At 49.0% G+C, this 20,469-nt stretch overlaps 1 protein-coding gene across 2 annotated transcripts in view; it reads right to left on the reverse strand.

Moving 5' to 3' along the window:
- Positions 1-5,046: 5,046 nt before the first annotated feature.
- The window catches only part of WASF2 (WASP family member 2), a 74,356-nt gene continuing 58,933 nt past the window's right edge, over positions 5,047-20,469 (reverse strand). For both annotated transcript variants that reach the window (XM_086716156.1, XM_086716157.1), the window contains exons 3-9: positions 19,302-19,436; positions 18,628-18,781; positions 16,106-16,223; positions 14,952-15,082; positions 12,706-12,861; positions 10,560-11,074; positions 5,047-9,133 (exon numbers count right to left, since the gene is read on the reverse strand). In XM_086716156.1, the coding sequence (XP_086572282.1) occupies positions 8,976-9,133; positions 10,560-11,074; positions 12,706-12,861; positions 14,952-15,082; positions 16,106-16,223; positions 18,628-18,781; positions 19,302-19,436 (1,367 nt within the window). In that variant the 3' untranslated portion in view covers positions 5,047-8,975. The remainder of the gene's footprint in view (positions 9,134-10,559; positions 11,075-12,705; positions 12,862-14,951; positions 15,083-16,105; positions 16,224-18,627; positions 18,782-19,301; positions 19,437-20,469) is intronic.

A 20,469-nucleotide genomic window follows, 5' to 3' on the forward strand; every position in this document is an offset into this window, starting at 1 on the left:
GCTTCTCCTTCTTCCAGGGATTCTGTAGATACAGCTGAGGTCCTCCCTGTACCCCCACCCTGTGCTTCCTCCCAGGAAGCCTCCTTGGCTAAGTCCTCCTATGGCCGTGAAGCTGTGCTTTATGCAACATACCTTGCCACACTTCTCGAGTAAACATTATAGAGCTTGACCTCTTGTCAGCATGGGGCCCCCCCGAAGGCAGGGCTGTGTGTCCCCTTGCAACTGAGGGTCCCTGAGAGAAGGGACATGCCTGTCCCCTCAGAATGAAGCCTTCTATGTCTCTTTCAGCCTCAGTTCATCTGGTACTCAGCCTGGAGCTGCTCAGCACTGCATGCCTGGCTGTATGTGTGTATGTGTGTACCTGTTTGTTTTTTGGGGGTGTCTCCAAGCCCCTGACACTTTTCCAACCTGGTGCCTGATCCCACCCTACCACAGAGGCTTGGGAGGGTGACCTAGGCAGCAGAAGGGGGAGTCCCCAGGATTGGGGGGAGGTAAGGGCTGGGGCCTAGAGCCCTGCCTTCCTGCTTGGATAGGCCCTAGGGCCCATCTCTCCTCCTCTTCTTCCCGGGTCCTGTGTGGGGGAGGGGAGGAGCCCTGAGTGCTGAGCCCCCGCTGGGGCCATGACCGCCTCTCCCTGCAATAAGTGAGGAGACAGCAGCTATTAATATAAGATGAGTTCACGGGCTCACAGCTTCCGCGGGCTGGAAAACAGGCTCCCGGGGCTGGGGGCTGCGGCAAGTCTCATCGTCTGTCAGATTCTCTCCTGGAGCCCGGAGCCCGCCAGCCCCACGTTCCCTAGCTTCCTACATGCTGAGGCCTGTTATACATGCAGACCTATGAGTACACACACATGGGCACACACAGGCACACATGGGGGGGTCCAGGCCCCTGGCCAAACACACATATGCACATACATCCAGACATGCGTGTACACCCAGATGTATTTGCATACTGGTACATACACAGTGTGCACACAGATATATCACTGCACACATGCTAATCGACTTCACGTGCACATTTGCAGGCAGATATACCTACTTCAGTGTATGTACATGCCTTCACACAGAGTATACACACAGACTTACCCCTGTATACACATGTGCACGAGGGTCCAGACATGCTTGCATACCCATCTGCACACCACTGCACACCCACATACATACGGACACAAAACTGCACATGTATATACAGATGGTATCTGGTCAGGTACACACATTTGCATATAGGACCACATTCAAGGACTTGAATGCATGCATATATGTCCTTTTGCACACAGTGTCACACAGGCTCCCCGCTGCTCTCGGTGCTCAGCAATCATGAATTCACAGGCAGACCCTCAGTTTCCAGCCAGTAGGCTGGCTCTGCCTCCTCTCCTTATCTCTCCCCTCCCCCACCCCCATGACAGGCAGCAAGTGCTCCTGCCAACCCCAATGCCTGCCTTCAGCTTCCCGCCCCCCGGGGGTCCCCAGATCCCTGATTAACCCCCTCGCTAATTGGCCACCAGCCCCTTGACTTTGCTGCAGGCCTTCTCGGGAGCTGGGAGCGAGAGGCTGCAAATTGGCCAAGCAGGATGGGTCTGGGGAATAGAGTGCGGGGGTGGGGTGGGGGTGCTATGAGCCCAGTGCCTGGCTGGAGCCAGAGCTTAGGTGAACACTGACATCATATTCCCTTGGGAGGGCATCCCTATGATTCATGTGTACACAGTCACATGAAACCTTCCCTGCACACACATTTACATACACTCCCCAGTCATGTGAATGGATAGAATTCACTCTGCTTTTTTACACAAATGCATGTATTTGCATATACCCAAGTACATTCATCAACAAACCCAGTACGTGTGCAAACATGTTACACGTACATAAATGTACCTGCCAGATACACAGAAACCACTTACACATGTACATCCAAACACACCTCACCTAAGCACACAAATATAGTCACATGTATACAGACTTGCAAACATGTACACTTACATGTTACACATGCCTATTTGTAGGCATATATGAACGTACGTCTACATGTGAGTGCACGCCTGTGGAGCCTAGGCACGCATGCACACCACTCACGTGTGTGTACATACCTTAGCGAATATAGCCTCCTCCAGCTCTGCAGAAGCCTGAGGTTTGCAGTCTGCTGGTAGGGTGGGGGGTGGCAGAACCCACCCAGGGTGCAAGTTGCTGTTTCCCAGTCTCCATCTCAACGCCTAACTCTGGAACGTCCGCTGGGTTCCCCTCAGCCTTCAGGACTCCAGACAGAAGTGCAGAGCTTCTGGGACACCTAGCTGGCTCAGTCAGTGGAGCACGTGACTCCTTGATCTTGGGGTTGTGAGTTCAAGCCCCACATTGGGTGGAGATTACTAAAAAAATAAACTTAAAAAAAAAAAAAATAAGCAGAGCTTCTGGCTTAGTCTCTGTTGTTCCTATCTCCTGGACTCTGGGTCTGCACCCCCTGGGTGTTCTACTCTCTTGTAGGCAGCTTGGGGCCTATAAGAAGAGGATTCTATTTCCATGCCCGCTGCCAACTTGCTGTGTGACTTTGGACAAGTTGCTGTGTCTCTCTGCGCTTTGTTTCCTCAACTGTAAAACAGCACTAAAAGGTTTTGTGTTGGTAATCCTCCCAGGACTGGCCTAGAGAATCCATGCGGTCGTGTTTATGGATGTACTTGGGCACATATGTTTGGGAGAGGTGTTATTTCCAGACATGGTGAGATGTCAGGATGGAGAGGTTTGCATATATCATGGTCAACTTAACTCTTCACTAAATAGGTGAGGAAGCTGAGGCCCAGAGAGGGAGCAGCAAGGTGAGAGCTAAAAGACCTGACCTCTGACTTCTCAGCCATGAAGTCTGCTCCTCTTTAAATATGTATCCAGCGTGAGCAGGTGTGTGCACAGTTCGCAAGGTTAAGGGCAGAGTGGCTGAGTGCTGAGGTGGGAGGGGGTATCCACGCAGGACTCCTGCCACCAAGGTACTGAGAAGTCGACCATGAGGGATTCCTGAGGGTGTGAAAGCCTCTTTCTTTTTTGGTCCTCCAGCTTCAGACCTCTCTCTAGACACCTTCGTCTCCTGGGGCTGAGGGGCAGTCTACGCAGAGCACCTGAAACTGCTCCCAGCCTCATTATCAAGAAGGGAACTAGCTGACAACCACCTCAGAGCAGAAGTCACAGGAAATAGTGCCAGGTTGCCCTGGTCACTGGGCGGCCAGGAGGGGGCAGTGAGGAACTGGCGGAGGCAGCACAAAGGGAGGGGTGGCTCCTGAGGACCGTGTGAGGTTTGCTTGCTATTACGTGTTCCTGTAACCGTGTGCTGATCTGTGTCCTTGTTTGCACAAGGGCAGGGCTCTGTACGGCGTGCGCACGTGACCCTGGGCCTGGGTTCTCAAGTGTGCCCACTCACGTGGATACGTGTCGTCTTGTGTGTGTGTACGTCTTTGTGCAGAAACGTGTGCACCTTCGCGGGTGCGCGTGCGTGTACTGAGCGGTGTCTGTGGGAAGCCCCAGGCCACACCTAGGGAACCCACTTTGTTCCCGAGCAGCTGAGGGGGCAAGGTATTTTCAACTCTTATGATCTGGGACAGTTGGGCCCTCGGCCCAGCCCACTTGATTCCAAAGAACAAAAATAGCCAACACCTGTAAAACTGGGCACCAGAGGGTGGGGCAGACCCGAACAGAAAACCTTAACGTGCCCCCAATGACACCAGAGACCATGATTCTAGATGCAGAGGTTCTGAAAGCTGCTTAGAGTTGCGTGGTGGACAGAGCACAAGCTCTGGCTTAAGAGAGACCCGTGCTTGAACTGTGACTCTGCTCCTGGCCAGCTACACGGTCTTAGGCAACTCAACCTCTGGACTTGTTTTCCTCACGTGGACAACGAGGGACTGACCCTTCCCTTGTAAGGCTGAAATGAAGCGTGCGCAGTCCTGAGCAGGTAGTAGGCACTTAGCAAATGCTCGTTCTTCTCAGGATTAGCCCCAAGAGGTGAAGCATGGGGTCACAGCTCCCAAGTTGAGGAGCCGGAATTTAAGCTGGGGCCGCCCGCTTCCCAGAACCACATTCCTCCCTTCCAATTCCCCAGCAAGGGCGGCTCCCGACACCACCATTTTGTCTTCTCCCAGGGCGGGCGTCTGGCCGCCTGTCAGTCACCGGTCTCGGGAAGCCAAGTGCTGACTAAACACAGGCCTGAGCAGGAGGGTGGAGCGAGGGGCTCCGCCGGGGCGAGCTGGCTCCCGCGCCCCCTCCCCTGCACCCCCACCTCCAGCGATGAGCTCAGAGCGGCTGGCGCAGCAGTTGCTGACAATTCAAAACTTCTGCCCCCTCTCCTGGGACGCCAGTGGGTGACTCTCTCTGAACAGCAGGCGTGACCAGCCGTCACCAACCTTGCTCCCACCCCTCTCCCAGGGCCACCCCACTGCAGTCTGCGGGGCCCGGGACTGGGACTGGGTGTCTGCCCATAAATTACCCCCAGGGACAGTCACCCGCAGCAGCTGTGCTCGGAACAACCGTTGCTTCCTGGGTAGGTCATTTTTTGGGGTCAGAATATAAACCCAGCCCCTTCGCCTTCCCAGGCGGGAGAAGGGGCGTGCGGCAGCCGAAACTTTTTATCAGATTCCACTGAAAATCATTCTATTTAAGGTAAGTTGCTTGGGTCTGAGAGGCAGACAAGATGCCGGCCAGATGTTGGGAAGCAGCATCAGCATTCGGCCGGTGCTCTTCTCCTGCCTGATGAAATGGCCAACAGCCGGTCTCCCCCCCTGGCCCCACACACCCACCGCAGCCAGCTAGGAGGGCCTGGGGATCCGGCCTTCTGGGTCCCCCCACCTGGTCTCCTTCTAAACCAGAATGGTTTCCGCCCTTCATCTCCACCTCCCACACAGGGTATACCATCCAGAACCAGAGGCCTCCTGCTCCTGGAGCCCACCCACACTAGACTTCCCTCCAGAGCTCTGGTCACCACCTGTGGCATTCAATGTTGTCCCCTTCCAATCACTTTTCCCATTAGAAACAGAGAGACGTGCACATAGACAGACACACGCACACACACCAAAGGTGGCTGAGTAGCTACAAAGACTTTATCAAATTATTTAAAATGTCGGCATTTACATATTCGCATGTATATATAAAATTGTTACATGGAATCCTCAGGTCATGGGGGTGCTAATGTGGTCCACACATGAGCCTGGCAGGGAAACAAATGAGGCCAGGCTTGGAGCCACGGGGCTTTAAAAAAAAACAGGACATCCTCCTAAGGGCCTAAGAGGAGGAGTACAGCGAAGAGGAAAGGGTCACCTCAGGGGTTTGGTTTAACCTCACCCTCACAGATCTCTAACTGAATCTCCTTTCCCACCCTCAGGGGAAAGGGACCCATTTCCAGACCATTTCCCTACAATGTTATAGGCCCACTCCCTAAAAATCGATGTGGCAAACATACCCAAGAATCCACTGGAATAGGTCCTTATAAATATATTTATATCAGAGAAAACAAGGCACTTTGGGAGCTTTACAGCTCACTCTCCTACATGTACATCATTCTAGACAGAAAGTAAAAATTGGTTAGTTTCTCAAGTGAGTTAACTGAGTTAAGTTAATACAATAACAGAATTGTTCCCTAGCCCTCACTGAGACACAATATGAGGCACAATCTCCTAGCGAAACCTGGTCCCAGGTATGCAGGACCCCAGTAGAGCTCAAAGCCTGATGCCCCCAGGAAGCCTGACACTTCTCTGGAGCAAAAGCCCCTTGCCCTCGGGCACTGGTCCCCTCCCCAGGCCCTGAGGTCAGGTGAGGGGGGCTGCAGAGGGAGGCAGGCAGAGAGCCGAGCTGGGACACGGTGGGAATGCTTAAGCAGGGTCACCAAAGCCACAGAGACCTCAATCTGTCCAAGCTGGCGCTGCAGAGCCGGAGGATCGGCGCCACGGGAAGAGATTTCACATTAGCCCTGACAACACCGCCTCGGCTCTGCGGTGACATTGGCCAGGGTCGTTTCTGAGGGCGCTTGAGCTTCCGTTGGAGGCGAGCTGGAGCTTGGGCCAGCTGCTCTGAGCCCTCCAAGGGACTGCAGAGCCTACCCCCTCCCGGTAGCTGCTCCTTTGGAATGTAGTCATCTCACAAGCATGGCAAAGCCACAAGTCACTTCTGACACTGCCGAATGGAAGCTGGGTCCCTGGGCCACAGGAATGGGGGCAGGTCCCCTGGGCTGGGCAGGCCAGGGAAGGGAGGTGGCTCCTTGGCTTCAGAGCTTAAGAGTCCTTATGAGCCATTGCTCCATACTCCTACCAGCCTTGGCCCAGTTTAAATAATCACTAAACTTTGCATTCTACAATTACAGGATTCCAAAGACACACAATTACCTGCACAGGGTCCTTTATCATCTTAAAGGGCTCTGGGTTTAAAGAAGTTGGGTTTTTTTGGGGGTGGGGGGGGTGGGGGGGTGCGCATATGCATAAATAGAGCCCAGAGGGCCTCTCGGCTGACTGGGTCCCCAGCCCCCAGAGCTGAGGAGGCTTCGCAAGGCCGGCTGCTACAAAGCACAGAGCTTGGCTGCATAGATTTTAATGAGAGCGTCAGGCAGAGCTGTGCTGTTGCTCTCCGGGACTTGCAGATCATTACCAAACCAGCTGTAGGATGAGAACACAGCACATCGAAACCCTAGGAGGTCACTGAGCTAATGATCTAATCCTACCTTCCGCAGGCAGTGCCCCCCCAACCCCCCCACCCCCGCTCCTGCCCCCAGCCCTTTCCAGGGCGGATTGTGTCCATTCCAGAAGCCAGGCCAACACCGCCCCCTTCAAGGTCAGAGCAGAATGATAGCAAGTGGCGCTGGCTCCCCCTTTTCCGGAAAGGAGGGGGATGGGGGTAATTTAGTCAAAGCCATTAGGCCCAAACCCTGGCCTGGCCAGGCCCCAGGACTCCTATTTGGGAAAACCACTGCCCTCCACCTGCCTCTCCAGCCACTGCTGGGCTGCAGCCAGGGGCACCTTCAACAGCCATTTTAGGGTTCTGAAGAAAGCACCTTCAGCTTCCAAAGTGCAAGGAGGGAAGCAAGGCGGGGGCACACACAGCTTGGTATGCTCAGCACTGTAGCAGGGTACCAGACCTGTGCCGCAGACACCTGATCTGGGGAGGGCGAGGAGGGTATATTCTGGAGCGGCCCCAGCAGGAGGGCATGCTGGTCCCTACTGGCTCAGTCACCACGCCAGAGTTCAAGGAAAGAAGGCAGAGGGGGAGCATCCAGCCAGGGCACAGCGGTAGTACCCGTGATTACACTCTCCTCAAGCCGGAGGGGTTTATGAGGGCTTTGGCAATTACCACAACCATTTGCTGTGCTGGGTAGAGACAGATCCTGTTTCTCTTTGTTTCAGGGCTCTGAAAGCTGGAGAAGCCAGGAGAAGCCAGTTTCAGCATAAGAGGCTACACAATAGTTAGGGCAGAAGAGAAGAAACCTCACTGTTGGCCAAAGCTGACCAGTTTTTTTCTGAATAATAGCACCTGTGTATTAGCTCTGGAAAGAGGGGGAGCGAGGGAGGGAACATCACTGCACGCAGTGAGGAGGGAGCTGGAAACAAGACCCAGAGCCCCTCTGCCTTTCAGCCCTCCTCACGGCTGCCAGGCCCCCCTAGGCAGCTACCTGCGGCAGCCGCCAGCCTGAGGGACTGAAGTTTCTACAGCTGGCAGAACCTATGCTTAAATTGGGGAAATAAAAAGGGGACGAGTTGCAGAGGAATTGAAAACAGCACCTGTCAAAGCTGCCTACCCCTTCCTTCTCTCACTACCTCTGGTCCCCCAGAAGGATGGCTCCCAAGGCCATGTGGTTCTATGGTGATAGTAAAGGGGAAGCAAAGAATTGTAAGGCTATAAGGGTCTGAGCAGCACTGACAGGCCTGGCACTGGCTCTGAGCCCTCCTACTGGGACCCCCACCTATGGGGTAAGGTCTGGAGTAGCACAGAGCCAAGACTGCTCTGCCTAGACTCCAGCAAGTACCCCCTACTTGGTTCCAGAAGACACAGGTGACTTGGAATGAGGAACTCTGGGCTCCAGTTCTGTCACCAATCATCTGTGTGACCTGGAGCAAGTCATTTCCCGTGTCCAGATTTCAGCATCATCAAGAGGGCAGGATTCAAGGAGTTTACCATTCTTTCAGTCCTGCAACTCTGAGTCTCTAAGCTTGATTCCTGACAGCTAGCAGAGGTCCATACACCAGTGTGTTGGGGCTAGTTTGGTCATGGATATTAGAGGTCTGAGCTGGGCTGTGGTGCCTAATGCACCTGGTAGTGAGGGAGGGACATTTAAGGGACACCTGGACACCACACTCTGGAGAGGGAGCCTGGGAGGGAGGCGACAACTTCAGCCTTTAGAAAGGCACAATTTCTGGGCAGATGGGGAGATGCTCCTTAGGGCCTGATGGCTCCTAGCATAAAGGGCATCCAGACATAGAGATAGCTTAGCAAAAGGTAGCTCACCCTGCTCACCAGGGCAAAAAGGTGTGGCAGACAGTCTGGCTGCTAGGACGTGTGGCCTGCTCTGCCCTCTCAGTGCATGGGAAAAGGGGCTGGCCATGTCCATGCAGGCATTAGGACCAGAAGATGGCTCGTATTATTCAAAGGTAAGGGTAAGGGTTCTGGAAGAAGACCACAGTTGAAAATGGCTCCTAGGGGAAGGCACCAACTCCAATCTAAGCCCAATCAAAGGGATCTGCTCTGGAGTTTTTCCTTCTCTTCAATATGCAACAGTCACTTGAAGGGAAGAGGGAACATCTCAGCTACTGAACCTCAGGAGCCCCACGGGGCCTATGGGGAGACGGGAAAATATATGTTGATTTGGAGGAAGCACTTGGATATATCTTTGGTTGCTTCAGAAAAGGCTTTGGCCCCTTGAAATTGTTTTTTCCTCCCTCTTTCCCCCCACTGGACTGTTGGGATAGGCATCAAAGAAGGCAGCAGCAGGAAAGAAAAAGGAGGTGGGAGAGCAGGCAGAAAGAGTTAATCCGACCAGTCGTCCTCATCAAACTCAGAGGAATCATCTTCCGAGTCACTGTACTCCACAGCAATTCGACGTGACAAGATGGTGGCCACATCGTTGCCCACAACATCCCGCTTCTCTTGTTCCTGCTGCTCCTCAACCTTTCGCAGCTGAAAGCCTGGTGAGAGAGAGAGACAGAGAGAAGGAGAGAAAGAAGGGTTCAGAAGGTGAGTAGGTCTCAGAATCCACACAGGACTGAGGAAGGGGGAGTGGCTACTGGTGGGTGAAGTATGGGGAAAGGGGAAAGAAAAAAAATCCTCTGGAAGAGCAAAGAGAGAAAGGGGGAAGCAAGAAAAGACAATGAGGGTTTATACAATTCTGGCCCTAGTGCTATAGGCATGTTGGAGAGGAAGGCTGCCATCCTTTCCAGTTTCCATGCTGTCAGGCTGGTGAGGACGGTACTTCTCAAGAGGCTCTGAGTGGGGAGTGGCCACCATACCGCACCAAGTGGGCACTCAGTCTGCTCAGTTCATCGATTATCACGGAGCTCAGCTGCCCCAACTTGTCTCCTCCAGACAATCCTTCAGTTCCAGGAGGCTCACACACAGAAGAAACCACTCTAACCTTTAGGGACCAGACCTGACCTCTGACAGAAAGAGAATAAATGCTCCACAAGGGTCAGATGATGATGAGGGAGCACAGAAAGGTGGGGAAGGAGACAAAGAGAGAGGGGATAGGAGAAAAAGGGGAGAAGGACAGGGTGAGAAAGGGGGAAAGAGAGAAGGAAAGAAGGATGTGAAAGGCACAAAAGTGGAGGAGAGGGCCATGATGGAGTCTGGCCAGAGAAGTACCTCCTAGGGAGTAGTGATGCTTGTTTTTTTCCGGGGCACAAAATGAATGCAAACACATGCAAAGCATGTATTTTCAAAGAGTTCAAAGACCCCAAGTTAAGAACACATTACTTATTTTCACGACCCCGATATATCAAGAGTCACATGCTCTTCTAAGTCAGTCTAGGAACCCTAAGAATCCTTTAGTTTTTAATTTAAAAAAAAAATTTTTTTTTTACGTTTATTTATTTTTGAGACAGAGAGAGAGCATGAACAGGGGAGGGGCAGAGAGAGAGGGAGACACAGAATCTGAAACAGGCTCCAGGCTCTGAGCTGTCAGCACAGAGCCCGATGCGGGGCTCGAACTCACGGACCGTGAGATCATGACCTGAGCCGAAGTTGGACGCTTAACCAACTGAGCCACCCAGGCGCCCCTAGTTTTTAATTTTTTAATAGGCTCCACACCCAACGTGGACTCAAACTCAACGACCCTGGGAACAAGAGTTGGATGCTCTACTGACTTGGGTAGAGTACCAGGTGCCCCAAGAATCCTTTACTTCACACCAAGGTGGAAAGAAATCTAAATCTCTGCTATTTTCAGAGCGAAGCCTTTCTTTAGGCTGATCTAAAGCCTGAGGTCCCGCCCAATCCCTCCCCACCTAATGAAAGCTATTTCCTGGGAAGGGCACAGAACCCCTAGCCCACCCTCCAATCAGTCATCCCGGCTGCAGAAAGACAAGACTTCATGGCCCCGGACCCAGCACTGGGAATTACCTTGACGTATGGCTGAAAGTAAGTCACTGCGGGCATCGCTCACAGGAGGCAAGGAGGACTTAGGCTTGGTGGCATCGGCAAGTGGTGGGGGTGCAACAGGCTGGTCATCCACACCACTGAAAGGGAGAGGAGGGGGCCCCGGAGGAGGGGGAGGAGGGGGAGGAGGAGGTGCGCCTATCACTGGTTGGGACAAGGGAGGTGGTGGCAGAGTCGGGTAGTCAGCTGCGGGCGGTGGGGGAGGAGGCGGAGGGGCAGCAAAATTGGGGTGAGGTGGGAAAGATGGGGGTGAAGGTGGTGGTGGGGTCCCCGGAGACCCAAATCCTCCAGGCGGTGGTGGGGGTGGAACGCCCATCACTGGAGGTGGAGGTGGAGGAGCAGGTGGTGGAGCAAACCCGGGTTTGGAGCCTGGAGGAGAGCCCAGAGGAGGCGCTGGTGGTGGATGGCTTGGGCTGACCACACTGGATCTTTTGGGTCCAGCTAAACCGGACCCTCTTTGGTTGCTGTCTGCGGGGCAGCTAAAAGGACACAGAAAGAGACCCATCATCACTCTCAGCATGTGAACATCCACCTCTAATTAAGCTTATATACGAGCCTAGGTTCATTTCAGTTGACTATTATTTCATTTTAGCTCAAATAGAAAGAAAAACCTGAGAATGGTCAGAACAAACCAACACTGCAATGGGGCAGCCTGGTAATGTAATGAGCTTTCATCAACAGAGGAATATAAGCAGAAATTGAGAATAACTATTTGAAAGAAGTAGACTAGGATTCCTCTACCAGGTAAGAGTTAGCCAAGGTCATCTCTTAGGTCCTCCTCAAACCTTTCAGCTTTCCAAGGGAAGGCACCCTCCTGAACCCTCCTCTAGGAGGAAGAGTCTGTTTAATCCTAGAGCTGGGGACCAAGAAGGCATGCAAAAGAAATCTAAAACAACACCCACTCACTGGGCTCTATTCCTCAGGCTACTGTCATTCACCAGATCTTGTGAGGGCAGGAAACCCAAGCCAAGCTGACCAATCTGAGCAGGGTACAGATTTAGGCAAATGTACCTCCAGCGTTCATGTGGAAAAACCTGACAGGGATGAGGATCTGAGGGTCAGCAGAGATGGGAAATGAATGTGCCACTCATTTAACTCACACTGAATTGAAGCTAAGTAAAAAAAGTAAAAGATAAGTTGGTGATCTCTATCTGTTCCAGTATAGCTAAACAGTTAAGAATATAGGCTCTGCAGTCAGAATGACCTGCTTTCCAATCATGGCTCTGCTGTGCAACCTTAGGTAAGTTCACTGACCTCTTTGTGCCTTACCATTCACTCATCTGTAAAATGGGTACCTAGCTCAGGATGATTGTTGTGAGGATTAGGCAACATAGAAGGTGTTTGGCATAATGGCTGGCCCCTAACAAACACTTAAAAAAATGTTAATCATTTCTATTATCTAGACAGACTTCACTGAAGTTATTTTACTGGTCCTGGCCTGGATTTGGAACACACATTTTGTACTTAAAAAAAAAAAAAAAAAAAAAAAAAGTTGATTTACTCTGAGAGAGTGAGCGAGCACACGTGAGCAAGAGAGGGAGGGGCAAAGAAAGAGGAGAGAAAGAATCCCAAGCAGACTCTATGCTGTCTGCACAGAGCCCAGCGTGGCACTTGATCTCACAAACCGTGAGATTATGACCTAACCCAAAACCAAGAGTCAGATACTTAACTGACTGAGCCACCTAGGCATCCCTCGTCGTCTTTTTTTTTTTTTTTTTAAGATTTTATTATTTTTTTTCTTAAAAAAACTTTTTTTTAACATTTATTTATTTTTGAGAGACAGAGAGAGACAGAGCATGAGCATGGGAGGGGAAGAGAGAGGGGAGACACAGACTCTTAGCACAGAGCCTGACATAGAGCTCAAACTCACAAACCGTGAGATCGTGACCTGAGCCGAAGTCAGACGCTTAACTGACAGAGCTACCCAGGTGCCCCAAGATTTTATTTTTTAAAGTAATCTCTATACCCAAGATGGGGCTCGAATTCACAACCCCGAGATCAAGAGTTGCATGCTCTACAGACTGAGCCTATTCAGGCACCCTAAGGAACACATATTTTGTTCTTGAGTATGTAACCACTCAAAGTAGACAGAAGAGATAGCACCATTTACCTGAATTCTACGGGTGGGGGAGGCAAGCTGTCCTCAGAGAAGGAAGGAGAAGGTGGAGAAGTGGAATCTGACTGCGGTGGTGGTGGGTAGCTGCTTCCATCCATATTTTCAACAGAGCCAATACTGCCATTCTGGTACACCAAGGTGGGCGGATACCTGACAATGAACCCAATGCCGAAACAGTCATTTAAAAAGTGTGAGTGATACGCTCATGCTTTTTTAAGCAACTCCACCAAAATGCATTTGATACAAAAGCTATTAGGAAGAAAGAAAGAGTAAAATTCCACATAAAATTCTGAAATTTAATTTTGGGACTAAATTCTGGATTAAAATTTAGGACTAAATTCTATTGTTAAATGTCTCCCAACTCAGATAATCAAAACCATGCCGTTCCTTTCCCAGTGCTGGTTGGCTTTGGCAAACCAAGCAGTTGTTTTAAATTCTCTCCCAAATGTTAAGAGCAGCCTATACCCAAATCCCAAAGTCTGTCTTGTGGCAAAGGGCAAAGCCAAGCCCCAAGGCTAGTGAGCTGTAAACACGTGACTGGCACACAGCCTCATTTGGAGGTCAGCAAGCCTCTGGAGTACTCAAAGGCCAAGGAGGTATTTGATTGCAAAACCAAGCTGAGGACAAATGCAAGTTGCTGTGTGGTAGCTAGACTCGGTCTCCCTGCCAGGTCTCTTATCCAACACAACGAGCTGCCAATTTAAGTAAGGTGCTAGGGCCTGCGCCTCATGAAAACCTGTCCCCCAGAGCACTGGGCCTTGGGTGAACAACAAACCTCCAAATGAGCATAAATACACCAACTAGCAGCTAGCAAAATATGGTTGGTTCCGCTCCACCTCCCCCTTCTCTCCACCCCTGTTGGGTTCTAAAGAACTCATTGCAAACAGACTCCAGGAGAAGAGAGCTGAAGAGAACTAACAAATCAAATGATGCTCTGATGCAGAAAATCCCCAAAGCCTGGACCTCTGTAGGCTTGGCACATCTCTTTATAGGTTCCCCAACAAGCATATCCAGGTAGGCCAGCCATGTGGCCTGATCCCAAACTTCTTGGACAAGAGGAAAATGAGAGGCAAAGTCCTTGTTTTCACCAGCCCCATTCCACACCCACAAAAACAACAAAAAACAAACACGTAATCGTTGGCATTCTGAACGTGCAAGATTCTGGCCTTAGAGTCCCAGAACCTGAGACAAGGCCTGACTGAACAAGATGGGACCACGGAACAAAATGGCCCCTTTTACTTGGAGTTGAAGGTAAGAAAGGTGCCCTCAGGGCTGATCTCCCTGTAGAAAGGTTCATTTTTTCTCTCACCACCTTCATCACTCTTTAAAACAAATCCCTTAATCCAGGAAGAACAAGTGTCAGAAGTGTCAAGATTTTCAAAAGTCAAGATTTTCATGGTAGAGTTATTCCTAAAAGCAAGAACAACTCAACTCTTTCCTTTTATCATTCCTAGACACCCGGCATGGGCTGGCATCGTTCTCCGACAGCCAGGATGCAATGTATTTAGAGGAAAAACCAGGGCAACATTCATGCCAAGCAGTCGTGGTAACTTGGCTTTGAATGTCACACAGGTCGGACATCAGGATAAGCATCAAACCAAGCTCTAAAACCATTTTTTTCCTTTTAAACCTCCAGTGTGATTTGGTATTGGGAAATGGGTCAGACTGACATCTACTATTTCCCCATGGAGATATATAGCCTCAATACTGGCCAAGCGACCTTTCCCACACTGTCTCTGAGGTCTGCTTTCAGTCCCTTGGCCAGCCTCTCTCCCGAGACTGACAAAGGCTGACTGAAAAGTTGCTTTGGTGATGTGCACAAATCCTCTGCCTGGCCCTCTCCGCTCCTGTGAAATGCCCAGCCCTTAGGCACGACCTTCAAATCAAAGCTGTGGAGGCAAAGGGCTCCCAAGACCACTTTTCTTCTCTTTCCAGTCTTTTCTTTGAGGCCCACAGACATACTAGTGTCTGGCAGAGCAAGGGCACTAGAAGCCATGGGCTTTCTTTTCCAGACTACTACAGTCACTTCATTTAAACTGCTGCGTCTCTTGTTTATTTAGCAAATTTTGATCACCAGATGGATGCGCTTTAAGGTAGCTGATTAACAGTGGTATTGATCTATGCCACACGGCCAGACTTCAGAGGGGTGTGAAAGGGGTCACACCAGAGCTGTTAGGCTGTTGCCCCCAGGTCCCAGGCCCTTCAAAGAATGCTACCAATAGTACGAAAGCATCACATACCCAGAAGGCCCCAGCTTTTCTTTGGATTCCACAAATTCTTGTCCCATCTTCATTTTCTCCCACTCTTCCTTACGTGTCTTGATTTTACGTGGATTTACATTCCCTCGATTTGGATTATCTTTCTTTTCTTTCTATAAGGATAAGAAACAGAAAAGCCTCTGTAAAACATTTTCCAAAGTTCATTAAAATTCCACCAGGTTTCATGGATGCAAAGAGATGATTTGCCTGGACAACACACGGTAACTAGAGAATTTATAGAATTACTCGTTTGGGAATGACCTAGAGTCATCTAGTCCAAACCACCCCCCAAAGTCAAACACATTCACTCAATCCCACACTCAGACACCTCTACAGATAGGAAACTCACTACCTCTTTGGGTAGTTCATTGATGTTTCTGAGCAGCTCTAATTGTTAGGAGGTTAGTAAAAAAGCTATTTGTTACTCGCTCTGCCACAAAGGTCAGTCAACAGAGATGAGGAGTAATAACAGCCGTAAATATCTGGGACAGATATAAGGAAATAGTTAACAAAACAAAATAAAACAACCAAGGCAGAATTCCTCAGCCCGTGCAGCTGCACTAGCCCCTGGCACTCTCTTGGGCCTCCCGGCAGACATGCTAATGGGATTGTGAGGTTGCCACCGGTAGGTCATATGCTTACACGCATCACTGGAGGTCTAGGGGAAGGGAGCACCTCCCAAAACTAAGTCTATGCCTTCACCCCGCCCTACCGAACCAGTAGTGAAGGTGTTAAACTGTTCCTGTTTGTAAATCAAACACTGTAGGGCCCTGTGCTGATCTCTGAGAAATGAGCTGCAAAACTGGCGGGGAAGGGACTAGCCTAGCTTGAGTGTCCAGCAGAGTCAGGTGCAAATTGCAAGAGAAATAAATGGTGAATAGAAAAGTCAATTTCTAAAACTCAGCCTGAATATACTCAATTGTTAATAGCGCTAGGGGGAACAAACACATTTTTGGTGTGATTTATACTTTCATCTTGGTTGTGCTTGGAGTGGACACATTTTTTAAAGAGTTTCACCTGGCATCCAAGCAAGCAGCCACTTGGAATGATTACTTCATATAAGACTGGCTTCCTTTTTATCCCCCCTCCACAATCGTGCCTACTGATGTGTAGAACAGAGGCCCCTTTCCCCTCACCCTATGCTTTCTCTTCTCTTTCATGATATCCTTGGTGTCCTGCAGCATCTTCTCCTTCCAAAGATCAAAGAAGTACGAAGGGTCTGTGTAGAATTTGAGTGCCTCTTTCCCATCGTCCCTGGGATAGAAATGAAGACAAGTAGCTGTCAGTAGACAGATGAGCTCCCAACCTAATCCAATATTCCAAATACCTACCAGTTAGCAGTTTTTACACTGAGGAATCAAGAAGTCATTCAAATCGACTGCATATTTCCTCTTCCACACCAGCATTCCAATGCCCCCTGAATGGCGCCTCTTTATTTATCTGGCTTTTTAAGAAACTTAGCCTTACTTTCAATTCCTGATAGAGGAATTTGCATGGTCAGGGCAAGAATGGGCTAGAGCAGCAGGGATCCTGATTATTTCTAATGATCTGCATGGCTACAGACATCCCCCTGAGGACATCCTGATATCCTGGCACACCAGAGGGGATTTCTGCCATTGGTTCCCCTTCCCCCACCAATTCCCCAGCACTCTCTAGGAAGCATTAGTGGCTTCCCACCCACATGAAACCTATGCACATATGTGCAGGTTCACATGTGTACATTATGTATACATATATATACATGAAAGCATTTATTTGTGCAGCTGTTATTCCTCTGTAAAAACAGGTAACCACAGCAATCCACCTTCTTGCTCCCTTCTAGAATAGCTCAGCACCCCCCACCCAACCCCCCAACCACAAGGGGGTCCCAGTGAAAACACATGGCCAGCTGTTTTATAAGATTGAATTACCATCTTTTAGTGGCTGTGACAGAAGTACAGAGAGAGCTACTGAGTGTCCACGTAAGGGTTACCTGCCAGACTTGATGCTCCTGGTTGGAATCCTGCACTTTGGCATGACTAAGTCTCTCTCACTTTCTTTTTTTTTTTTTTAATTTTTTTTTTTTTCAATGTTTTTATTTATTTTTTTTGGGACAGAGAGAGACAGAGCATGAACGGGGGAGGGGCAGAGAGAGAGGGAGACACAGAATCGGAAACAGGCTCCAGGCTCCGAGCCATCAGCCCAGAGCCTGACGCGGGGCTCAAACTCACGGACCGCGAGATCGTGACCTGGCTGAAGCCGGACGCTTAACCGACTGCGCCACCCAGGCGCCCCAGTCTCTCTCACTTTCTAAAAAGTATGTGCTAGGTAGGGGTGGACATTTATTTTAGCACTATTCTAAACTAAAAAGAATTAGAAAGGCAATTCCATTCCCTGGCCTCCAATCCTGTCACAACACACAGAAAGCATTTCCAAATCAAACACTAATGATTTTTATATTAAATCTTATTCTGAGTTAGCTACACCATTGCTCATTTCTGTTAGGCCAAATCTAGATAATTGAGAGGAGAATGATAACTAAGAAAATACCATTAACTGGAAAATAAACTTGTCTTAATATCATTTGTTTACCCTATCCTATCACACAAGCCCTTTGTCGTATGTCATACTCCCTTCAATATCAGGTGTACACTCCCTTCTTGCCCTGAAACCCCTCTGCCCAAATCCAACTTGATAAATGATGGAGGCTACAGAGTCAAATCTCTGCCCTGCTCTGCCAGCTAGCCCCCTTGAAAGCCAAGGTGCAAAGATAATTTTACGCAGTAATAATGCAGGATAGATGCTATGTACTTTTATCCTGTGTGAATAGCTACCATGCTCCTATTCCAGGCTCCCTGGATCAGGTGGGTGTCCTTGAGTTTCACACACACATTCTACTTTGCAGTATACCCATGTCTCACAGAAGACATCTGCCTCCAGCTATCTGTAATTACTTTTTACCTGTTCCAAAGATATTTATGGATACAAGCAAGATAAATATTCGCTTTCTGCCCCTGCTCAGTGGTTTTTTGCAGGATGATCACACTACAGACCAGTGGAGGGGGGAAGGGCTTTAAGCTGTCTATAAGGCTACCTTCTTTCTCAAGTTTAGCTGCAGCAGCATAGGTCTTTGCAGAGGGGAGTGTCGAAAGGATGTTCTAAACAAAGTAAAGACACTCATTTGGAAGGATGCCAATTATTCCTTAAGCTCTGAAGGACCCTCAGGGCCCAGAGCAGCCAGTCCACAAAGCTAGCCCCACTAACACACCCAAACATCTGGTAATCTAGTGGTTTCTGAGTAAGTGGGAGCCTTGCTAGAATGCTGCCCCTGGGACGCATGCTCTAGGACTGCCTTGTAACAAAGTCCTTTTGGTTCTATAATAACTAAATTCCTTGGACAGAATCCAAGGTGGACCTGGCGTACACCAAATTAAACTCTGCAGCATGCAATGTTATGGCAAACTTTCAATACATATTATATTTACTATGAATTTCAGAAACCAAACAATAATAAGTGACAAGTGTTTATATGGTAAATATTAGCTTCTGCTGCCACAAACAACTCTGGGGTAGGTAGTAAGCTTTTTGATACAATCCTCTGATGTAAACATCTTTAAATAAAAAAACACTCTAGTGCTGTTAACCACAGGTTGAAAAAGGGAGGAACTAGCCAGGTTACCTGTAAGGGGTAAGATTGTTGAGAGGTGGAGGAGTATCACAGGTGTTATATGTTTCTAAGACAGGTACTGGGAGAGAGTTTCTGTCGAAAAGCTTCTGGTCTTGAATGGTAGAGCTTCTGAAGGCCTTTCGGGTGTTGATTCCTTGCAGTGACACTGAGAGAAGATGGAAGGCATTAGAAAATGGACGACAGGCTATTTGAGCAAACACTGAGTCACACCAGTCTGAGAGGCCTCAGCTGCTGCGTTTCTTGGCTGCGGCTGTCTGCAGCCAGGTTTTTTTTTCCTCCCCCTCTGGGGAAGCCCCACAAGGCTGTCAGCAGCCCAGCCATTTCACGACTGAACAAAATGAGGCAACACAAAGGTTTACTATGTGGCCAGATCTAGCAGGCCTCTCCTTGGGAGGAATGAATCTTCCAAGTACTTTTATGGTAACAAAATACGACTGGGGGAGGGGGCATTTGAGCAAGAATTGGGGGAATGGGAGAGAGGGAGTGTGTGGGGGTGTGGTAGAGCTAAAAAGGTTTCTTTACACCACCCAGGCTTGTGTCATTTCAAAGCAGAACTCCATAGGTCTCTGTGATTTTTCCCTTTACTTTTTTATAAATCAGGAAAAAAAAAAAACTCTAAGAAACTGCTCAGCAAAGCCTGCAAATGCTGAGCTCAGCTTCCTTACCTTCTTCTTCCTTGGGATCCAGCTGAGTGACTTTAACTTGTAGGCGGTCGACCCTCTCAGCAAGGGAGCTTACCCGAGAGGCAAAGGTATTTGCCTGAGTAAAGAGCTCTCCAACAATGTCCTCTGCATATTTACCTGAAAGAGCAAAGAAACCAAGTCACTAGTGCATAAAAATGACATAAATGGTTAGAAAAACTGGCTACTATAGATTTTACTCCCCACCTCCCCAACACACGCACACACCCCGTAAGATGGTTTGGGTTACATGCAGATGCTTGCTCTTCATAGATAGAGAGATGCCCTCCATAGTTTGAGCAGTCTGCTTATGTTCTCTAATAGTCTTCTTGGCAAACTCTGAACAGTCACGAACTCAATGCAGGATGAATAATACCAAAAGGTGCAATACAAAAAATTAATCCTGGAAGAGCAGACAATATGTAGACATATGCCTACAGCCCTTACCCCCTTGCTGCTTGGTAAAAGCACCTTGTAAAATGGTTCTGGGAAACAGACTGGGAGTTACAAGGACCTTGTAGGTGTCTACCATTAACATGAAAAATAAGAAATTACATCCTCAATGGAGCCTCCAAAGTACATTCAACAACCATGATGAGTTGTGGTATCTTCGAGGGGCCTTGAACTTATCAACAATTCACAGCACAGACTTATAACTTCTTCTAAGGGGTGAGAAGGTTATCTTATGTTTTATAACATACAACTTTGGAAGTCTTTGCTTTAGGTTATAATCCTTCAAATTTACATCTCAAGGAAGAAGTGAAAAGCTGAAACTTTCAAGCCCTCCCTGAAAACCAACATACCAGTGGTCTCTTTCTGCAATATCTTATTTTTTTAGAAAAAGAAAAGAGTTCGTACTTTCAACCCTGGAATGCAAGGAGAATTTGCAGCCAAAGAAACCGAACAGCAATTTGACACTACCTCCATATTGTCATTCCAAGCCACAAAGCACATTCTTGCTAGGAATGAAAAGTGGTACATATGAATAAATATATCATCTGAGTTTCTTAACTTGCAAGGTGAAGGTAGGCAGAAGTCACTGTGCCCAACCAAAAAAACTATTGAGAACTATTTTAAGTAGGCTCTGATTCTTAGCTTTGAAACTACATGTATGCTTAGTCCACACTTGAGGGGAAAAATATTAGTCAAAAGG

This window comes from Puma concolor, chromosome C1 (assembly GCF_028749965.1).
Source record: "Puma concolor isolate L17-30 chromosome C1, mPumCon1.1.hap2, whole genome shotgun sequence".
NCBI classification, from domain to species: domain Eukaryota; kingdom Metazoa; phylum Chordata; class Mammalia; order Carnivora; family Felidae; genus Puma; species Puma concolor.